Source organism: Condylura cristata, unplaced genomic scaffold (genome assembly GCF_000260355.1).
Source record: "Condylura cristata isolate star-nosed mole 26May11 unplaced genomic scaffold, ConCri1.0 scaffold00014, whole genome shotgun sequence".
Classification (NCBI taxonomy): Eukaryota; Metazoa; Chordata; class Mammalia; order Eulipotyphla; family Talpidae; genus Condylura; species Condylura cristata.
This window is the reverse complement of record NW_004567115.1, coordinates 34857076-34881223: the sequence shown is the minus strand read 5'-3', so window position 1 is coordinate 34881223 and position 24148 is coordinate 34857076. Positions and strand designations below refer to the sequence as shown.

The 24148-nt window shown below is 37.1% G+C and overlaps 1 protein-coding gene across 3 annotated transcripts in view; it reads right to left on the bottom strand.

Annotated features, from left to right (window-relative positions):
- MICU3 (mitochondrial calcium uptake family, member 3) overlaps window positions 1-24142 on the bottom strand; it is a 75256-nt gene extending 51114 nt beyond the window's left edge. For all 3 annotated transcript variants that reach the window (XM_012724966.1, XM_012724969.1, XM_012724968.1), the window contains exon 1: window positions 23790-24142. In XM_012724966.1, coding sequence (XP_012580420.1) covers window positions 23790-24074 — 285 coding nt within the window. In that variant the 5' untranslated portion in view covers window positions 24075-24142. The remainder of the gene's footprint in view (window positions 1-23789) is intronic.
- Between the last annotated feature and the right edge of the window lie 6 nt (window positions 24143-24148).

The following is a 24148-nucleotide window of genomic DNA, read 5'->3' as shown; positions in this document are numbered from 1 at the left end:
TTTATGAAGCACAGGGAAGAGTTTGACAGGAATTAAAAAAGTCATGACATTTCAGAAAGAATTCTTCATTTCAATAGGTTGACAGTCAAGCCCAGAACATTTTGGAAGCTGATGAACTGACGGCCTTTAATGGCTACAAAATATTAGAGAAAGCCCTTCCGCTTATAATGGAGAAACAGTCTCTCCAAGAAGAATGAGGGCAGTAGAAACATGGATGGAACTGGAAACAAGCTAGCACCTCTAAGCAATTAATCTCCCCATAGTATATACAATACAGAACTTAACATGCATTTCCATGTTCCATCTTCCCTGGAGATGTCCTTCTAACTGGTTTATTATATGGTGAAATCCTTTCTCTGCATGCACTTCTGCCTTTGGATTTTATTACTGTCAGCATACCTGTCAGGAAATATTTAAATTCAAAAAGACTAAAACATACTTTTTTATATAGTAAGCAGATCAAATCATGAAGTACAGCTTATTATTATTAATTCTTAAAACTTGCACTAATTTAATAATTTTAGAAGTTGAATATAATTGTGTACATACATGTGTATATAAAAAATTCATATTTTCCCTGTTTTTTTTATAAGAACCAGAGTCTTTATTGTGAGAACTCTGGTACTGAAATAATATCCTTGACTTCCTTCTCCTGCATCTGAGGTTGAATACCAAAGTATTACTTGTGATGTTAACTTCATACCTATCCTGTTCCACGTTAGAGGTAACTGAAGACTTTTGACCAGGGATTTGGGTGTTTTATACACTGCTCTGGGACTAGGAAACAGGCTCCTGATTTGCTTTGTATGATCAGAACGCATCCCTTCTAACTCCCTTATAACTTTTAGGACTTGGATTCCTCCCTCTCTACTGGCACCTAAAACCTTTTCCTACTACCACACTTTCCCTGAAACTACAGTGCATGTTTACCTCCCCACCCCAGTGCTTGGTATTAAGTTGCTAAGACTCTTTCATGCCTTTTTCTAAACTGTGTCTGCTACAGCGATGTGCTATTAGTACATACACACATACACACAAACAAGCATATTGGATGGATGTTTGCTGCTAGAACTTTATGAAACCCACTAAGATCATATTAACCAAAATCTAGTAGTCACCTGTTGACAGAAATAAGAATGCGTGTAATTTCACTCGGTGTTGAGGTGAGCTCTGGGAACTGTAATGGGCTTTGAGGTATGGCCAGCTCCAGTGATATTTTAAATCAACTTCAGGTTTCCTACTTAGCATTTCATTTCACTGGAAGTAAACCCTGGTACCTTTGCAGCTACTGTCAAAGAGATGAATCCTTGCTCTGTATCAAATGCTCTAACGACTCTTCTACTCAGACCTCCAGAAAGGCTACCCATAGAAAACTTCCGTTGCCATGTCCTCTCGACTGTGTAAGATACTGCTCCAGACTAATCCGAGCTAATCATCCTTCAAAATAACGAGAGTACAGCATGTATAATTCTGACAAATATTACCTGTTAAATATAATACAAGTATGATCTCTTGTCTTTATACAGACATAGCCCACCTAGAAATGTTAAAATATTTATAGTGTTATTTTTCACAAAACAGGAAACTCCAAACATAAAACAAGGTATTACAGCAGTGTTTTTATAAGTGAATAACTTTGTTGAGGAAGATTTTTTTATTATCAAAATGAGCTTATGAAACTGCTTTTGAAAACTACCCCAGCACTAATTTCAAAGTTAGTACACAAAAGATCTTACCTGTGTGTACAGAAAAAAAAATGCTATCACAGAAATCTAGAACCTGAAGAGAGTTTGAATTTGTCTTTGTGTTTTATTCCTTCTAGGAAATGTTATTTTACACCTTCTAGGAAATTATTTTATGGAAACTGCTTAGCAACTTTTCAAATTTGCTGAAAATGTTTTGGGAATCTATGTCTAGAAAGCACTTATCTTTTCTGTTTTGCAAAGAAACTGTGAGCTGCATTTTTCTTTTCCAAGTCTTCCTATGTTAAAAAGGGAAAATTTACATGGAAATAAAAATTTAAAACTTACATGTAAAATAACAATTTATTCATAAAAACAAGGGAAGATCATTTTCATAAACTGAGGATCCTCTAAACCATGCTGACAAAAATAACTGGCTTAAGGAGTGGCAGAAATGATAAAAGTTACATTTATTCATTATCTCACCTTTCCAAAAGAAATAAAAAATACTAGTCAATGCAATTATCTTCTCTGGAATTTCCAAGTGCAGACCTTTGCAAATAGTACTTAGATGTTACTTCTTAAGGTAGTAAAAACGAGGGCCTTCAGGCAACAGAGCACATCGTTATCCTTCGTATGAATAACAGAAAGCAAAGGTTCACTGCCAAGGCACAGTCTCATGTTACTTCAGGTCAGCAATTCAAAAATTTACGCTGTGGTAAAGTCTGGTTTTCCCAGGGAGGCAAGATTAAATGCCAGATAAAGGATTCACTACTTGACAATTAAAGAAACTGATGCCTACAAGCTGATAATACTCTAAAGAGGTAACTTGAAACAATTTTATCAATTACCTAAACGCTGTAAAATGCAATACCTTTAGCAGCTGAGAAACAGAGGCATGAAAATGAGGACTTGAAGTAGAAAACAAAAACCACTGGTAACAAGCCAATGAGATTACCCACCCTTTATTAGTTTCTTTAAAAAACACTTGTTATATATCACGTCAATACAAAACTAATTAAAAAAATGGCTAAAAGCCTTGTATGAGTTCATGCAGAAAGTTGAGCACTGGTATTAGACTCTACATGATATAGGTATCTATAGCAATATTTTTTTCTTACAAAAAAAACCCCGTGTTTTATTTGTTAAAAGCTATTTTGTCAGTAATAGCGATTCTATGACAATCAAGTACAAATAAACATCACATTTGAGCCATCATTTTAAAATAACATTAAAGAGTAAATATTTCTTGCATTTAGATCTTTATTTTATGTTTTCTGGGCAAGAATCTTAAGAGGTGAAATTCTCTTCAAGTAGCTAAAAAGATGTTCATGTAAGTATTAGACTTGGCTTTCTCTTATGGCTTCAGGCTTATTTAAAAGCTTCTAAGAAGATAAAAGGTGTAACATTTTCTTTGCTTGTTGGGTGGTCGAAAGGTTAAACACCAAATTCCCAGTGTGGGAAAATCCCAAAATACCCCATGTGAAATGTTTTGCAGCTCAGTAAAGGTGTCTATGTGGAAATACACACAGCTGAGACCAGCCAACAGTGTTTCCCTGATTGAGATCAAATAGAAAAACAAAAAGCAGTTGGCCACTTCTGATATTAAAATCCCCACTTGTATTCTTAAAATAGCTTATATTACAGGATCATTTACAAGTACACAAATGACTTAACACACATATCCTGTTATTTTTAAACAGGAAGGTGATATAAATAAAAGCATCTTTCTAAGGAGTAAATGATACGTGTAGTGGTTTAATGTGCACGTCTCCTCTCTTCTTGCCTGTGCAAAGGCTTTGATTCAGGAATAAATACTTCCTCGTCCCGCCCATCTACCTTTTCCTATTCTGATTACTTCTCTTTAGCATAGCACACAAATTGACATTTCCCCCATTTTGAAAGCTTCCTGTCCCTCTTTTCCATTTTAGCTATACTTTCCTCCTCCCTACATTTCCTGTCTGAGTCCCTCCACTTCAGGAGGTTCTTCCCTCTGCCACTCCACTAAAACTGTTTATCAAGGCATCAGTGACCTCCGTGTTGCTAAATCCAAAGGTAAGTTCGCAGTTTTCTTCTTGTAGAAACAGTAGATAACTTTTGTCCTGAAATAATTTTTCTCAGCCCTCATCTCCTGATTTCCCTTCTATTCCTCAGGTGGTTCCCCCTTGGTACTTCCGCTGGTACTTTTCATCTCTGTAGGTTAGTCCTTGGATCTCTTTTTTAAAAAACCTGTAATTATTCCCTTGATGGTCTCTCCTAGCCTTTACATTTTTTTAATCAACTGGCTTCACAAAAATATGTTTCATGGATTTTTGTTGTTTTCCTAAGAAAGAGTTTTTGGTTACCAGCGGGATTCTCAAATATTTATTGGCTAAATGAATGAGTGAATATGGCAGTGAAACTTACTGTAATTGTTAAACAATAACTTCTTTAAAAATGAAAGCATAATATTTTAAAATCAATAGTTATCTGGCATTAACAATCTCAGAAGATGCAGCGTAGGGAAGACAATGTAGTAAAACATGTTCCATGATCAGTCATTTTTGGAATGGGCAGTTTTCTGACACTGGTTAGACTTTACCTGATCTAGGCATCTATGACAACACATTTTTTCTTAATGAAAAAAAAAAAAACAACCCTCATTTTACTTCGTAAAAGCTGTTTTGTCAGTAATCCTGATTCTATGGCAACAAGCAAGTACAAATAAACATCACATTTGAGCCATCATTTTTAAAGAACATTAAAGAGTAATATTTTCTGCATTTAGATCTTTATGTTTTCTGGGCAAGAATCTTAAGAGGTGAGATTCTGTTCAAGTAGCTAAAAAGATGTTCATGGAAGTGTTAGACTTTGCTTTCTCTTATGGCTTCAGGTTTATTTAAAAGCCACATTTCAGTATATATTATATATTAAAAACGTCTGTCAAATTTCTGTGTAGTCCAAGTATGAACAGGATTAGGATATGTAACTTTCAAACCACTAAAGGGAGAAAAATTATAAGAAAATAAAGGACCAATCTAATTTCAGGTGATTTAAGAGAAACAAAACATACAATATAGAAAAATGGACACAAACATGTCCACAATCACAATAAATATAATTGGGTTAAACTCCCTCAGTAAGGGGAAGAAAAGAGCTACTCTCCTAATGTGTTTTACAAAAGTCATAAACCTTACAAAATACAAAATAAAAAATAAAAAGTCATATAAAATATTCCTTACAGGAGTTAGAGTTAAAATACACTGCTTGAATATACTTGTAACTAGGGCTTTGAGCATTAAAAGAGCAAAGAAAATTTTACCAAGAAGATATTACACATATTAAATTTTTCAAAATAAAAGTGCAAATTATTTAGGAATGCTCCTATGATTTCAATAAAATTATAAAAAAAATTTCATGGCAATGATAAAAATCAAATTTAGAGCAATTATTTACTGCTTTGGGAAAGAGAGAGAATTAGTAATGGAGAAAGTATATGCACTAATAGCTTATTGCTTCAGCTGGCAATACAGATCTACCTATGTGTTATATTATTTATTGTCTTTTTGAAAGGTTGAAAATATTTTATTTCCAAAAAAAAAAAATCATTCAGTTCTTATTCCCTACCTAACTGGGAAAATGCTATAATTAAAAACTAACAGAATAAAGATCACTCTAGAAAACTTAAGTTTTAAACAATTAAAGAATGGTTGGGTTAAAGAAGATATAAAAACAGTTTCTTTTTGAAGCTAAAGATCTTAGAGAGTTACAAGTAAGCAAGCTATGTAATTTTGTCAGAGTCACTACTAACACAGGAAAATTCACATTCTTTAATATCCTAAAAAACAGTAAGAATTTAAAATAAATGTACTATGTATTCAATTCAAGAAGCTAAAAGAAGAATAAGATAAATTTGGAGAAAATGGAAGGGGATAGTAAATACAAAATCAGGTGTTAAAAAACCCATTTTTTTACTTTATGACTTTTTTAATGTCATAAAAAATTAGTTCTGATTTAAAAAAGAACTGAAAATCAAATAAACAACCTTAAACAAATTATCGTATATCCATAGTTTGGAAGAATGTCCAAGTACAAAAGTGAGAAACCTGTAATTGATGTAGTATCTCAATATATTATCAGTTTAAAAGCAGGAACAACAGTGCAATATGGTCATATTGGTGTTAAAAAGGAAATGATGTGGCCCTCCCTGGTGGCGCAGCGGGTTAAAGCACAGCACTGAGAAGCTAAAGCCACCTCCGCGTGAGTTCAATTCCCACCTGCCCCGGATGTGACCACATGGGGTGGCAGACCTCTCCTGACCTGCCCGCTGCTCCCCGCAGCAGTGTACTTCATCAGTCTGCCTGTTCTGCTCCTCACTCTGTCTCTGGTGAAGCCTCTCGCCGCCCCTGAGCCTCTGGCCTGTACCCCAGTTCTGTATGCACAAATAAATAAATCTTAAAAAAGGAAAGGAAATGATGTATGTGTTTAAATTTAGAGAGTGTAAATACATTTTGAAAGGCCTTAGAGGAGGGAAAAAAAAGTATGACCTATAAAGTAGGAAAAGGATTTCTATATTTACATATCCTGTCATTAATAAAAAACAAAAATCACCAGAAGTTAGTGAATAAATCCTAGAAACTACAAAAAAGCAAAAATTCATTAGTACTGAGAAAATGATCACAATCACAATAAATCATCTTTTCACTCTCAACGAAATACAGCTAAATTTGTTCATAGTCAGAGAAGGGGGATGCTACTACGCCATCACTTATTGCTAGTAGAAGTATATCTTGATATAACTATGCTGAAGAACAATTTGCTACCTCTATTGAAATTTAACTGCTACATACCCAGCAATTTAAAATTTGCATCTACATAAATCCCTGGATATTCACTACGGTAATGTATTCAAATGGAACACACTGGAAAAAAGAAACAAAAATTCCTATCGGCTGAATAGGATAATGGCACATGAATAGCATAGTCTGTGGCTATTAAGAGAAATTCAGTAGCTCTAACAATGGTACTATGGTGAAATTCAAAGACAGTTGGTGAAAAAAAAAAGATGAAAATAAAACAATTCCATGCTTTGAAGAAATGTAAGAAACAAACACGGACATATATATGTATAGAGAGAAAAAGTTGTGAAGTGGCATGTTAATTTTTTAAAAATAAACAGAATACATATAATCAGTCCAACTGATAAAAAATGTTACCTTGGTCTAGAGAGGCCTTCATCATGGTCGCACAGACAGCAAATGAGCCTGGGACCAGAACTCAGGTGCTAAGATACCCAATCCAGAGATCGGCAACATTGCACAATTTGGAATACTGGAATGAAAGTGCATGAGTTTTGCAATCCTTCAGTTCAAATGCCAGATTTATTACTTCCAAGTTAGGAAGCCTTGGGGGAAAAAAGCTCTCTGAACTTTAGCATTTTTAACTCTAAAATGGACACATACATAAATACAAACTCCATGTATTATAGATTAAGTGAAAATTAATGGGAAAACGTCCTTCTTCCTTGCCCAACAGAATCAATGTATTAGGAATATCTACTGTCTAACAGTGGGGGAAGGAAATGCACTGGACTATGGTGATGGCACATGGGAGATCTGGTGATGGGAAACCCAAGGGGATTGCAACTGAGATGGAAAAATGCACAAAAATATGTAAAAATAAACTATTATAAAATTAAAAAATACAAAAGAATATCTACTGTCTTAATCATCAGGGACCAGAGACAGACATGGCAGCTTAGCTCCATGCATAAAATTTGAGGTGTCAGTTAGCACCGTAGCACTATAAATTGGAAATCCTGTCAGTATGACCATGGTGATAAGGCTATTGCAGCTGCCTGGCATTTCTTATGGCTCCCATCTGCTTCATGATCTGTTATCTTGCTCTCAATCTTACTGGCTGAGCACCAAACAGCTAGATTACATAATATGTAATATTCTAATTATATCTTCAGCGTAATCACAAAATTTCTAGCACGGAATCACTATCTTCTTATGCCTGACTACACAATAACTCCAAGATAGTTTTTCGACACAGAATGCAACTGCAAGGAGTGGACACAACACGCCATTAATAGTCTGGGCTCTTTCTTCCCCAACTGTATTAGTTACCTGGGGCTGCCATAACCAAATGCTAGGGTGTCAGATGACTTGAATAACACAAATTTATTTTCTAAAAGTTCTGGAACTTTGATGTCCTGAAAATCGAGGTGTCCGCGTGGTAGGTTTCTGGCCAGAGCTCTCTCTTCTGGCTTGACCTGGCCTTTCCACAGGTTGTGGACTCAGAAAGAGTGACTGAGCCCAGTGGTAGCTTTTCTTAAAAGACTATTAAAACTGTCAGATGAGGACATCATCATTATGACCTCATTTAACCTTAATTACTTCCTTAGAGGCCCTATTTCCAAATGCAATCGCACTGGGGTTAGGGTTTCAACATATGAATTTGGGGGTGAGAAACAAACACTTCAATCATAACATCAATCACAAAACAACTCATTGGTCTTTTCTAGAGTAATTTACAAACCTTAAAAATGTCCTCACAGGCCATTCTCTTCAAGCTGACACATTGCTCTCTGGAAGAGCTTCAATATTGGGAAATTTTACTGTGTACACTCTCTTTTGGATCACTTATCAACAAAGAACATTAAGATAAGCTCAGGAATCCTTGGTCCACCAGTATCCTGGGTGGCGGGGGAGGAGGGGGAGTTTTCTGCTTGCTCTCACAACTTGAGAGCCTTGGCCTCTGCAAACCAGTTGAGGATGGGGGACGGGCGGCAGGGGATGCCTCCTGCATGCCAGTTTCAGCCCACGGTTCACTTTCTGCCGACACTGCCCCAGTGGTACCCCAGCAAGTGGCTTCTAAGTTGCCGTCCCGAGTGTGTTTCCCTGCCTGCCAGTCTGTGGAAAGCTCTGGCTGTGAATACTGAGGCCTGAGTCCCGATCTGAGAGGCTGTTCCCCTTGCAAGTCTGTTCCTTCCCTGGACTTTCCCTCAGTCCTAGGGAATTCTTTGGAATTCACTCCCTTGATACTTGCTAATTTCCTGTAAATAGTTACTATTTTTTACAGTAAATTTTATCTGTTTGGACTATTGTGTGGTTTCCATCTTCTAATTGGCCCCTGGCTGGTCCCTGACACAGAATCCATTTTTCCTAGGCATACAGGGAGAGTACATTTCCCATAGCTCTTGCATTTGGATGTAGCCATTTGACTCCATTTACAAAGTAGAATGTCACTGAAAGTAATGCATGCGGTCTCCAGGCCTGGCCCAGAAGGCCTTCTACAGGTGCCTTCCCTCTGCCCTCCACTTAGGACTAACTGGGATGCTGACACCAAGTAACCTTAGAAACCACTTTTTGGAAACAGTATAGTCACTAGGAGTCTGGGTCCCTAAATGACCACATAGAAAAGAGCCACATGGAGAAAAGCCAGCTCCAGGGGACTTAACCTGCACATCCACCCAGAGTAATTACATAAACAACAAAGAAGCTTTTATTATTGAATTAAACCACTACATTTTGAAAGTGTATTTGTTATTACAAACTGGCTTACCTTAACTAACAATTCAGATTGCAAATATGATTCTGTGAATTAAGTTGATAAAACTTGCAGGTGATATTACTTAACAAAAAGCCAGCAAAAACACCAAAAATATAGAATTAGATCATTTAACCTGGTATTTCTTTCTAGAGAAAAGTACACTGCAGGGGAAAGCTGTCCTCCAGGACATCTTCCAGAAATGAAGGAGATGTTATCCAAGGAGTTCATGTGGCAACAATAAAAGGTTCCCATTTTCAATAATCTTCATTTGTCTAACTTGACCCTAAACCTAACTGCAAGAGGAACTGTCTTTTACCAACCAATAATTTTTGTCACTGATGACGATAAAGGTACTCTGTTTTTCTCTCTGTTGTCGGTCAGTCGGTCACTTAGACACTACTTAAAACATTTTGAGGCACTGGAATACATGGAGGCAGATATGCCAGGGCTTATCACTCAACTGCTTTGCAAGTGGCAACCTATTCACTTACTAAAGAGGACTCTGACTGTGAATCTTCCCACCTGGAATCCTATCTATAATCAAATAGATGGCCCAACCAATTTAGCCTCAATGGCATCTGGTTTCCCCACTTCCAAAGTTAAGGACAAATTTTACAACTATACTACATTATCACCTGCAACTTCTCCATTTCTGGGGAAATCCACTGAGCCAATACCCATTTATGAATTCCAGCACCTCTTCCATTTCACAAAAAGATTCATGCTTTCATATGGAACTAGAATTGAGGAAGAGATGAGGCAAATTTACTTGTGATAAACTAATAAAATGAGCATTTAATTATTGGGGAAAAAATGGCCATTTACTTGATAAAGGGCAAAGTTGGGTGTGCTGCAGAGTGGAACACAACATTTTGGAGAGCTGTTGTGGGTTAAGAAATGGAGATATCAGGACATGTGCTATATCTCTACCAGAAGAGAATGAGATTTTGTTGTTCTAAGTTGTTGCCAATAGTTATTGTCAGTATTTTTAATTTTGCAGGGCTAATTGGTAAGAAAAGGTGCTTCATTGTGTTATAATTTGTATTTTTTATTAATAATGATGTTGAGCATCTTTTCACGTATTTATTGATCTTTGGAATATCTTTCTCTTAAGTTGCCTGTTCAGGCCCTTTATTCATTTTCTATTGTATTATCTTTTTTCGTACTGTTTTGTACATCATTTTGGATAATTACTCCTTGCAAATGTTATACATGGTAACCTTCTTTTTCTATTCCAAGACTACATTTTTGTTTTAACTAAGTGAAAGGCATTGTGCACTCTATGCTGCATTTGTAAATTTTTATTTTATTTTAAAAACCCTCACCTTTCTAAGGTCAAAATTTTATTTTCAGGGGCCCTCCCTGGTGGCGCAGCGGATTAAAGCACAGCACTAAGAAGCTAAAGCCACTTCCGCATGAGTTTGATCCCCACCTGCCCTGGAGGTGACCCACATGGCGCAGCAGACCCACCCGCTGCTCCCCTCAGCAGTGTACTTGTCAGTCAGCCTGTTCTGCTCCCTACTCTGTCTCTGGTGAATCCTCTCACCGCCCCTGCACCTCTGGCCTGTACCCCAGTTCTGCATGCACAAATAAATCTTTAAATTTTTTTTGTTTGTTTTCAAATGTAACCCTCTAAATATTTTAAAGTTTTACTTATCACTTTTTGGACTCTAATCTTCTTGGATTAGACTGGGATATACTGTTATTTTCCACAAGGGACACGAATTGTAATCATGCCCTATAGTATTGTTATTCAATACTTGAAATCCACTTTGGCTTGACTCTTTTCCAAATAATTCATAAACAGTTCTCTCAGTGATGATCTGAGACTGATAAACACTTAATCTTATAAGAAATGACTTATTTTGTCCTCATTCCTAAAAGATAATTACCTACATATAAAAGTCCAAGTCGGCAGTTATTTTCTCTCAGAATTTTGAAGCTACCTCCCACTGTCTTTTGGCTTTCATACAGTGCCACTGACTGGTCTTCAGTTAAGCCAAAAGCTGTTCCTGTGTAGGTTTATGTTTGATTTTACAGTTTCACTACAATCGAACTAAATATAATTGTTATGTACTGCATAGAACTTTTTTTTGTTTCCTAAATCTGATTGCCTTTGTTTCTTTCTAAGAACCTTTCAGTCATCATGTCTTAGAATCTTGTCTCTCTTAACCTTTGTATTCCCATAACCTACAATCCCTACTAGATGAATTTCAGACTCGTAGACTATTTTCATTTTGCTTAAAATCTCCATAATTTTTGGCATGTACTTAAATGTATGTTACATTCAGGACAGCGTTCTCAAAATTATCTCCAGATTATTCATTGCTTCTTCAATTGAATCTTACATGCTGTCTAATCAATCCAATTTCCAATAACTTATTTTACATTTACACTTCCAACTCTTGTAATCTACCTACCTTACACTGACTTTTCCTTGAGTCTTTAATCATTTTAAATATACTTAGACTCTACCAAATTATCCTTTTATTAAATTATTAGCAATCTAATCACACGATTTTCTGCATAATGTATCATAAATCGAATACATTTTATAATTTTTGAATTATGAGCTTATCTTCTTCTATACTGCATCTATAGCAATTACATATAGCCAATGTTCCTGAATGTTCCTAGGGCATTTCCCTTCAAAGAAGTTTTACTTTCTTTTTTCTGCCAGCTACATCAGTTATTTCTTTGCCTGGGTAACATAGGCTATAACTTTAAGCCCACATAAGGTAGTGTGGAACTATGCTTCTATGTTCTCAAGAGTTTGTTTTTTTTTTTCCACACTCTACTCCTTTCTTTTGATGAGGACTCTGGCTTTAGGAAGGTGGTGTCTCAGCTTCAACTTTCCAAGATCTTATCTGTCTCTCCATATTAGAATTCAACCTCCTAGAACTTCATGAGTAATAATATCACATGCTTCCCTCAAGTAAGCAATAGCGAATATTGCTCCAAATATGAGTTTCTTCTATCTTCTCCCCTAGCTAGTTTCCTTAATTTTTATAGTGCAATATGTTTTTAAAAGAATGTTTAAAGTATTTCCATGACAGATTATATATTATGCTGTATGCTAGTACCAGAAATCTGTTTTTTCTTTTTAAGATTTACTTATGTATGCATACAGAACTGGGGTACAGGCCAGAGGTGCAGGGGCGGTGAGAGGCTTCACCAGAGACAGAGTGGGGAGCAGAACAGGCCGACTGACGAAGTACACTGCTGAGGGGAGCAGCGGGCGGATCAGGAGAGGTCTGCCACGCCATGTGGATCACGTCAGGGTCGGGGATGAAACTCATGCGGAAGTGGCTTTAGCTTCTTAGTGCTGTGCTTTAACCTGCTGCGCCACCAGGAGGGCCCCAGAAATCTATTTCATGAAAAAGTATTCCATAATTTATTCATGAGCTTTTTCATTTCAATTAAATGCCATTTTCCCAACACCACACACTCACAACAAAGACTGTGATGCCTATTATTCATCTCTAGTTTTCCTTAGAAAGAGAAATTAGATCCCTAGCTAGGCAATGACAGTACACAGAATAAAGATTACATCTGTCAGGTTTTGTTGCACATAGGGTCATTTGATTAAGTTTTAGCAAGTGAAATGTAAATACCTTTTTTTTGAGACTTCCTAGGGAAGTTGACGAAAAGGTACTACACTGGTATACTATTATACAGGGCACAAGTAACAAGAGACAAAACCATTTTCCTAACTCCAGTCTCTTGACTTCACATCAACAGCTCTTTATTGAACTTTGCCTTCTCTTTTTTCAACTTATTTCCATAATCACTTGAATATCTGAGCTTAAAGTTATAAATACAAATGGACATGGAGGTTGTTACAAAGAGAGAACATGAGGGAAAAGAAAATGAGGAAAACCTATGTTCTCCCAAGCATAAACTAAACAACTAGGTGAAGATTCAAACTGCTTCAGGACTAATATAAGGAGCTATGAGTAAGTATGAACAGTTTTCACCAATATTTCTAAAGTATATCAGACCTCTCTGTCCCCAACTTATTTTTCCAAAGGAACCAAACTCCCTGAGGAGATATACCACTCTTTGGCAATTAAATAAGCACAGCTATAGCTATATGAATAAAACCATTTAAGAATACCTAGTGATGTTCCATAGATGCAGACTGTAGGTAGAAAACCAAAGACATGAATTGCTAACTTATAACTTGCCAGCAAATGGCAAGGATCTTGAGAGATTTTCCTGTCTGTTAAATTTTTTAAATAGTAAGGATAAATTCTACATTTTAATTATTTTTTATTTATGTGTACTGTATTTTGAAAAGTAAATAGTTCACAGTATTTATACTCTTGACTCAAAAAATGTGGAATACTGGATCATGTGTGAAGTATAGATTTTAACGTCACTCCCCATGTTAAATTCCTTGATTTTGAGTTGTCTATTACAGAAGACCTGAATCAAACTCTTACCTGACTTTTATGATATTCAGGAAGTCACTAGGGTTAGTAGCTCAGAGAAAAACATAACAAGCATATGAGATAACACATCTGCACAGTACCATACCAAGAGAATGTTACTAAGATAGTGTTCTTTACAATGAGAACAAAATCCTGATGTATTTGGACAGGAAGTAGTCTGGAGGAGGCATTTGCAATAAAGATTAAATTGGGAAAAGGAGGTAAAGTAGGGCTTGTCTGTCATTAAACTTGATATTAACAGTAACTCAAAACCTTACCTGGAGATAATGAATGGACATGCTTGTGTATGGAGAAGGTAAGTCATGTGCCATCTTCATTTCAGTAAGAATAAAAAATGTTTGAAATAAGCTAGATTCCTTTTTTTTTTAAAGCTTTATTTATTTATGCATATAGAACTGAGGTGCAGGGGCAGTGAGAGGATTCACCAGAGACAGAGTGGGGAACAGAACAGGCAGATTGATAAAGTACACTGCTAAGGGAAGCAGCAGGCGGGCCAGGAGGTCTGCTGCACCATGTGGGTCACCTCCAGGGCGGGGATTGAACTCATGCTGAAGTGGCTTTAGCTTCTTAGTGCTGTGCTTTAACCCGCTGCGCCACCAGGGAAGGCCCTAGATTCCTATTTTAATAGAATTAATTTGAACAAGTTGAAGGTAGCTTAACTGGACCTAACCTATGAGAATCATTTTGATCTGATTGTGAAGTAGATGGGAGGTAAAATTCACTTTGAATTGCTGCAAGCAATTTGAACAATCTACTTTATCTGTTTCAGAAAAAGGGATAAGTGAAGTTACTCACCTAGTCAAAACTTAACAGTACCTACTGAATATGTACCATTCTTATTAGAAAACAGAGAAAACTGAACTGCTTAAAATACTTTTATATAGTTTCTACATTCTAAATGATGGAGATGGAGTTTAGCATTAAAATGGTCAAAAGACAATTTAGTAAATGGGGAAAAAGTACAAGACATGGAGTCTAGTTCTTCATTTTGGAAAACTGACGAGCAAACACTTCTGCTATGACTGTCAGCTAAATGATACAAAACTAAAGTTCCACATTTCACTTGATTTATATAATCTATTAACTCATCAGAGAATAAAGGGGGAAATGGTTATATAAAGAGGAAGGTGAAGGAAAAAATATAACTAGAAAATCCTGCTTAGTACACAAATTACTGTTCTTTAATGCTAGACAAATAATGCTAAAAACAGAGCTTGTTTGAAACACACTTTTTTTTAAAAACACACTTTTCTTTATCTCAAGAGTGTTTACACTACAAAAAATTTAGTTACTCAAATTCTCAGTGTTTAGTACAATCACAGGAGATCAGAAAGAACTATTGTAATATTCTCCAGTTTAAACTTGCCTGTCAAGTTCAAACAAAAGAACAAAATATGTAGTATATTATTAGTTTGGTGCATTTCCTATGTAAGTTAAATATTATAACAAGGATTTAAAAGTACTAACTAGATCACATTACTAAGGTTTGTATAACTCATGAAAGATAGCATAAATTTAAGAAAAGGTTGTGACCATGTAAAAATATTCATTGAAAAGCTGTTATTTCATGATCCAGTTAAAAATTAATTTATCACTTAAAAATTCACATTTAATTTTACAAATACAAAAAAATGAGGAAATTAAAAGATGTCATGGCCTCTTAGTTTTTTTTAAGTTGCTATATTTTTGTTTTTTAAGATTTACTTATTTATGCACACAGAACTGAAGTACAGGCCAGAGGTGCAGGGGCAGTGAGAGGATTCACCAGAAACAGAGTGGGGAACAGAACAGGCTGATAGACAAGGTACCCTGCTGAGGGGAGCAGCAGGCTGGTCAGGAGAGGTCTGTCACGCCATGTGGGTCACCTCCAGGCAACTTGCAGTGCTGCTCTTTAACCCACTGCACCACCAGGGAGGACCTTAAGTTGCTATTTTAATACTCACCCTCTCTCACATCTCTATCAGCCTTAGTCCACAAATTTCTATCATCTCACTCATAGAACTTGACCTCACCTCTCAACTTCATTGAGAAAAATAGATGCCATCAGGCAAGATCTCCTCCAACAACTTGCTGCTAACCATGTATAACTCTTTCTACTCCCATCCCTTTTTTCTTTTATACTGGAAATAACCACCCTCCCAAGGTTAAATTATTCTGTTATGCTTTCTCCCTTCCCTGCTTGGGTCTCTGACAAGTCAATTATCTTCTCTTTGCTTTGGGTTTAATGTTCTCCTCTCAGTCTTTCATCTTAAAAAATCAATTCTATGTGCCTTATGCTACTGCCATTTCCTCCCCTTCATGGCCAAATTCAAGAAAGGGTTGCCAACACTTAGCTCACCTTGTCCACCTCACTTTGTATGTTTGCTCTCAACTTTCATAACTATAATCTGATATTCACCTCCAAGATTTCACCCAAGATCACCTATGACCTTTGTTGATTACCCCAGCAACTTTTCACTACCATTTTTCTAGCAAAGTCATAACCATTTCTTGTCTAAAAAATATTATGGTTAAAAAATGCTTGACATGTATCCTTTTTTAAAATTAAAGAATATAGTAGCACAGCAGACTTCTGTCTTGCCCCCTGCTCCCCTGAGCAGTGTACTTCATCAATCCGCCTGTCTGCCCCCTCCTCAGTCTTTGGTGAATCCTCTCACCACCCCTACACCTCTGGCCTGTACCCCAGTTCTGTATGCAGAAATAAATAAATCTTTAAATTTTTTAAATTAAAGAATACAGAGAATCACCCTCTAATATTATCATCTAATAAGAATCACCCTCTAATATTCTCATTGATTATATCATCTCCATGCCTAAAATCTATCAATGCCTATTACCCCTTATATAAAATTCAAATTATTTGACAGATTTTAGAAGACCCTATTCTATCTATCTGCCTTCTGATTATCTTCTAGTCTAATGCCTTTGCCTCAAACTCTATACTATATATCCACAATGACCCACCCACAAAACATTGTTTGTTCTCATAGTTATATACATAGTTTTTCCTTCCACGTAATATATATGTCTTTAACCTTTACTTTCCTCCTTACCTCATAATTCTTACTCATCTTTCAAGTTCCAGTGGGATGTTATTTATTGCAGAAAGCCACATTTAAGGTCCCAAGTCTGGATTATATTTCCTTCCTGAGTAAACACCATGGTTTGTTCCAATCTCCTATCACATTGCTTTGCCATGTTGTATTACAACTGAGCTGCATCCACACAGGACATACATTTATTTTATCTACCCTTAAGTCCCAAGTACCTACTACGTTTCAGCAATTATTCCTTGAATAAAGTATTTGAATGAACAAATGAATCGATGGATAGGTAGATGGGTAAATTCACTATTTATTGTTTCCAAATGGGACTGATAGGTAAATCTTGAATATATAGTGATGGAATTGAAAGAAACTGCTTGACACAGAAATCTTTAAAAATATTAATCATTTATTTCACTCATATAGAATATAGAGAAACAAAAGCAAGAAACTGATAAAATGAAACCAAACCAAGGCCTAGAAGTAATGACAGCAGAAGTGAGGCTATTAGAGGGGAAAGTGGGAGTATAAGTGACGGGGAAAGGGACCCTAATAATACATGGTAAAGGGATTTGGATGCAGTCACAGTGGGCGTGTTAAGTTAATGTATATCTTAGCCATATACAATGCTTACCAATGTTACCTCAATAAAAAAATTAACTTTAATTTAAAAATAAAATTAAATATATAAAATAAAATATAAATATATAAATAATATAAAATATAAAATAAATAAAAATATATAATTAAAAATAAACCTCTTTATTATGGAACATCCAGACCAATAAAACACAGTAACTAAAGGCAATAAAAAAATTAGACATTTAGAGAGAGTCAGATACTTTACCTAATGCTTCTGAGGGCTAGAAGGATAATACTCTTTTCTGTATTATTAAGGACCATTAACATAACATGTATTATTTAAAAGAGAAAGTAGTGTCAGGGGATTGGGTTAAAAGAGTCATTTGCGAGCCCTCCCTGGTAGAGCAATGGGTTAGGATGCAGTACTAGCCACAGTTGCTTCAGTGAGAGTTCGATCACCAGCCCCGGATGACCACATGGCTTGGCAGACCTCTAAAGACTCGTCTGCTGCTCCCCTCAGCAGAGTATTTCGTGGATCTGCCTGTTCTGCTCCCCACTCTGTCTCTGGTGAAGCCTCTCACTGCCCCTTGCACCTCTGGCTTGTACCTCAGTTCTGAATGAATATATAAATAAATCTTTAAAAAAAAGTAAGCCGTTTAAAAATATAATTAAAAGGAGTCATTTGCTGACAGAAATATTAAATTTGGTAGCAATAAAGCAATTTCTAAATATTGGCAGTGGTCAACAGTTTAGATATATACCTTAACTTATACCGTTATCTCAAACTAAGAAAAACATTAAATTATTCAATACTAAAAGACTAAGAACTCCAAAGAGAATGAAACCGTTATCTTCTCAGATGCTTACAGAGAGGAAACAAAAGTGGATGCTCCCTGAATATGTATCTGATGAAATTATAATTAGTTACTAAATTCACACCTACTACTAATGCTATGACTCATTAGTCCTCACAGATAATACAGTGAGGAAATACATCCATTATTTTACCTTGCAATAAGATGTTCAGATGATGTTCTAATCTCTAAAGTCCAATGCAAATTTGTATGGATGACATGATTTTATAAAGGCAAGATTTCTAAAGAACTACAATAATAAAAATATTGTAATTTATCTTGGATTTAGAATTCATTCATGTTAAATAATGACTAATTAAAATCATATAAAGTACAGGCTTTATATGCTATATAAGGAGAATGAATGAAATACAAAGTAGTGTCAAAATTTTAGGGTTGATATGACTGTTTTAGTGTCTTCTTTAATCTTTAGGTAGAAAATTGCACCCATTACTCAAAAATTGGTCAAGCTACAGCTTAGTATTTATAAAACGTCCAGTCCAATATTATATAAACAGAATTTATGAGTTTCAATTAGGAAGTCACATTAAGCAATACTATTTACTTGCCTTCCAATCAAAATAAAATTTTAATGTTTGTTTTTGAGGTAGAGATTGTATAGACCAAAAACAAAAAAAAAATCTGTTACACACATTCATTCAAAGCAATTGCTATGCATTATTGACAATTTCAAAGTCTGGAAAGAGAATTACAGATGAGAATTCCTTTTACTTCTATTCACAGTTATGAGTTACATAATCTGACCCCAATGTAAAGCTGAATTTTTAAAAATCCAGAAAATGGTATAACTATCTTCATCACAATCCAGACAGGAGATGCATGCATTTCCACAAGTCCTGATTTGATGCAACCAGAAAAGCAAATATTTTTTCCCAGTTTTATTCTGTGACATACATAGGGGGAAAAGTCTACATTCAAGAATTGTTATGTGTATCTACTACATGGTGAGGCCATTAGAAGGGATGCAGGTAGAATGTGATGAACTTATTTGTCACAGGGTGATTTAAAAAACCTAAAAGAGGATCCTTAGTGTAGCTGAGGTTCTAACACAACAGTATATTTGCATAGAATTAACCTATCTTCAATTACATACATGTGATTCTATAAAAAAAAATTAGTATTTTTCAATATGTACACATCCAACAAATTCTTCAGTATTCTGGGAAAGAATATGCATAACCTCATATATCAATAATATGCCCTTAAAAAAAAAAGAGGATGAAAAATAGATAATTGCCAATAAAAACACATTATCAGCAATCAGCAATGTCTGGATTGTGATGAAGATAGTTATACCATTCTAACTAGAAGAAAATTAAGCTGCTTGAAGCTTCTTAGGATAAATAAATCATAAAACTAGTTATGTATTCTGTATAAGTAAAATACTAGGTTAAAAGTGTAAAGCAAACTAGTAGATTTTTTAAATTCTGGATCTGAAATAGAAAGGCAATTCTAGAATAAAATATTTTTCACTAATAAAAATACTTTATAGCTAAGGCTCTAAACAGAATCTTATCAACACCTCTGTCTAGTATTAATAAAGTTCAAAGCCATGTCTACAGAAAAATGTTGGCAAGCCAAACTTGCACAATTAAAATAAATACAATGTCACGTGATTTGCTCTCCCAAAGCCTGGAATTGTGACCTTAACTAAGGTCATCCCAATTCTAAAGCTATAAATAACTACTTTTGCTGAACAAAACTTTAAACCATTAGTTCACACAGAATGTGCTTGTACCTATTTAATGTGTATGTCCCATTCAAATACTTAACCTGTGCTTATTCATTCAACAAATATTTATTTCTGTCTCTCAGGCCAGGCAACGTACAAATGAGATTAAGACTAACACAATACCTCTCCTTAAAGGACTAAGCCAAGTAGAGAAGACAATGAACAAATAATTGCAAAAAGTCATCATCTGGCAGCTAGAATAAGCAGCAGTATTTTAACAAATCTAGTCAGGGAAGGTCTTCAGGAGAAAGTCTGGGGCAATGTATTTAAAACAAAAATCTTCAAGGTTATGGTAACAACTATTTCTATAGGTTATTGCTGGTCACTCCCATTAGTTAAATTATTCTCAAAACACAAACTGGCTAACTTATGCTAGGTTTATGATCAGCAATATATACTGCTTAAAGTGGCTTTATTAACCAAAGGTTTTTAGTTGTACTCTCAAACATCAAAACATTGCTACCATTTGGGGAAAATCAAATAGACAAAGTAAAGGAAGAGGCAGCATAAGTTTAAGATATTTCTTAAAATTTACAGTTGACTCCAATCAGTTTCTTTCAGCCTCTTCTCCCCTAATCACATTAAAATCACAATAAAGAAATTTTTTTTAAGTTAGGCATTAAGAACTAAGAAAGAGAGAAGACTAACACATTCCAGAGAATTCATCAGCTTTTTATAAAATTGAAGTGATGGAGGATTGATAATTGACTTAAGAGAACAGAGGCACTATCTGGGTACCATGAAGCAGAAATGAATTGCAAGTAAGCTGACCTGCAGTACCGACCCCAGAAAGGGTAAGACCCTGGGAATGGAAGGAGCTCTGGAAGCAAAGTGGTGGGGGTGAAAAGTGGATTAGTTAACAATATGTAAGTACATTAGTGGCTACGCCACCAACCCACATGTCCTCACACATGTATTGTATCGCTGCATCCAGGTTCTTACTCCTCCTGCATCACCTACTCGCTGAAGAAGTTCAATGACACCAGAGAAAGAAAACTATAAAATACTGACCTCAGGATGCCACTCTAATGAAAAGCCAGTGAAAAAGTCATGCACGTGATTAAAGAGCTTCTGAGTGACTTTAAATATAAATAAACAACAACCAGATATATGAGAAAAATCTCCAAGATCAAACAGGAATAAGAGAAACCTAGAAGAAAATTAAAAAGCAAAACAAAACAATTAATATCCTTATAGTAAATAGGAAAATTCAGCAGCAATGCGCCAAGAGTGTATACATGAGCATGGGTAAGCACAAAACAGAACTTCAAATTTAAAAATTAGCGTAGTTGAAATAAATAAGAAGATTGGAAGACAAAGTCAAGGATATATATGTCCCATAAAAAAAAAAAAAAAAAGAATTAAAAAGTTGGACTAGGCCCTCCCTGGTGGCGCAGCGGGTTAAAGCACAGCACTGAGAAGCTCAAGCCACTTCCGCATGAGTTCAATTCCCGCCTGCCCCGGAGGTGACCACATGGTGTGGCAGACCTCTCCTGACCCGCCCACTGCTCCCCTCAGCAGTGTACTTCGTCGATCTGACTGTTCTGCTCCCCACTCTGTGTGTGGTGAATCCTCTCACCCTCCGCATCTCCAGCCTGTACCCCAGTTCTATATGAATAAATAATAAAATCTTTTAAAAAAAAAAAAAAGTTGGACTATAGATAGAATTGGTCTTCCCTGGTGATGCCCAGGGTTAAGTCTCAGCACTACGAAGCTATCACCAGTCACTGCAGCCCGAGTCAATCCCTGGCCAGGGAGCTATGCCACAAGGTGAAGAGGAGTGCTCCTGTCTCACCTACTGCTCCTCTCAGCAGTGTATTTCAGTCAATCCACTTGTTCACTCCCCACTCTCTCTCTAGTGAATCCAACCCCCATCCACCTCTGACCTATGTACCCCAGCTCTTGTATGCATAAATGAATAAATCTTTTTTTTTTTAAAGAAAGAGTAGAACTGGAATTAGATTAGGCTGTCTCAGAGGGGATAGCTTCAGATGAACAGTTTCCAGAAAAAGAGAACAGAAAAAAACAGAGAAATTACTAAAGACATAATACATGTACACATAACTTTAAACATGAATTTTCATATTGAAAGGGTGCTCACATAGGTACCTACCACAGTAAATGAAAAAAAAAAAAAAAGAATGCCTACACCAAAGCTCGTTATTGTGAAGCTTTCAAAAGCCAAGGAAAAAGCAATGACGATGACAAGTTTTCAGAAAGGGGAAAAAAGGATGAAGAAAAAAGGAGTTGCAACCACGGTGATAAGAGTGGAGACCTGGGAAGCGTAAGTCACAGAAGTTTGATATTATCTGACTTTAAAATAATGCACAAGAACTTTTATAAACGCTAAACAATAGTAATGTAAGTAACAAAGTGAAAATACATTCATTGATTGCTTACTACATATGTTAGGGGTCTCATAAGTCTACTAGCAGCGCTAATTTCACTTGACAGGTGAAACCGGCACTGACAAGCAGTGCTGCAGGACAAAGGGGCAGGCCCAGAGTTCTCGCTTTGAGTGTGTGTGTGCTTTTTTTGAACTGCAAGATATTGTCTAACTAGCTTTTTAAAAGAAAATACTATTCAAGTGTTTCCTACCTTCCTATTCTGTTCCCGAATCAACCATGGGTGATTAGGAGTCCTGACTTGGTTAATAAGGACACAAGTTGAATGTTATTCTCCTTTCTAAGTCACAAAGAACGGTTTGTCTTTGTGTGGGCGGTGAAAACTGTATTCATTAGCTACTATTTAAGTAGTCCTGTACTTTGTGCTATGCATTTGTATTTGCTGCTAGAAGGTCCATAAAACAGATTTCCTAACCTCAATGCATCAATAACCTCCACTAAAAGAACTGATGCACTTTGATCAGAGCACCACTGTGCATTTAGACAAAGAATAAACAGTAGGTACATTTAAGCTAAAAACAGAATAGCTCATTTCTTTTCTAAACTGCCATCTAAGTCCTTCATACTCTTTTAATATTTAAAGGAAACTTCCACCAGACGATATGCCTCGTCATTTTACATGAGTACTTAATAAATATACTATGACAAAAACACCCAGCCCCTTTATTCACTCATCCCTCACTCGCATCTTTGCTTTATCAACTACATTACTATATTTGAACACTTTCATCTGAGGCTTCTGCAGACCAGCTGGCTTCACTTGGTTCCCGCTTTTGCTGTCTTGTCCATGTTCTCACTTATTTCTCTGGCTTTACTAGGGGTAATGAGCGGGGTACATAATCTCCTTTTGAATAGACATCTTCAATCCTTCTGACCTACAACAGGGAAGCTACAGTTTTGGTATTTCCTCTCCTGGGAGGACTAATAAAGCAGTGGCTTTTGAGACCTCAGACCACTGCTTCAAAATTCACTCTACTGCTCTGAAGCACTGGATCACTGGCTGTTGCCCTGGCTAGCCTGGATGTCCTCTTCTCTCACTTAAGTAGCCTTCACTTTCTGCCTGTCATACCCTAGTCCTCTCTGAGCCATGTTTTAGTGTTGCTATTATCTTTTGTTCTCGCTGTCCTGTTTACTTTCCCTTGCTTTTGGTCTGGGTTGGTAGACGGTAGCTGCAACTTTCAACATCTTGCTGTGTCAATGACAGCATCTTCCAGGTCTTCCCAACATTCGGTCAAAGAACTGGGGTGCTGGGCCTAGAAGGTCTAGGTCTCTCTCAAAAGAGGTTCCACGCGCCCTGCAAGATCACAGTGCGTCGCCCTCCAGTGTCCAGCGTGACGGTGCCCCGCAGTCTCAGGAGCACTCGGCACCCAGTCCCGACTCCCGCCGCCCCTCCCCGCGCACAGGTGGAACACCGGGAGGCCCTACCCTCGGGCGTCACCTGCGGGCGGCCCCGGCGCGCGCACGCGCTCTCGCACCTACCGTCTCCTTGGCAGCCGCCACCGGGATGGGAAGCAGCCCCCGGCCGCGAGACGGGTCCTCCGGCTCTGCAGCCACGCTCTCGGAGCGGCGCCCCGGGGACGGCGCCGAGTCGGCCCTGGGGTCCCCGTACAGCTGGTAGCACAGGAGGCCGACCAGACCCCCGCCCGCTGCAGCCGCGATGCTCAGCTCTCCCCAGCGCCGCCGACGCCTCCACGCCGCCTCTGCCACAGCCCCCTCCTCCTCCTCCCTGCAGGAGAAGGGCCGGCTCGAAGGGCCCTGGGCCATCCCCACCGGGCGACCCCACGGCCCCGGGAAGGGATGGTGCGGGGAGAGCGGAGTGGGGAGCCGAGGCGGCGGCC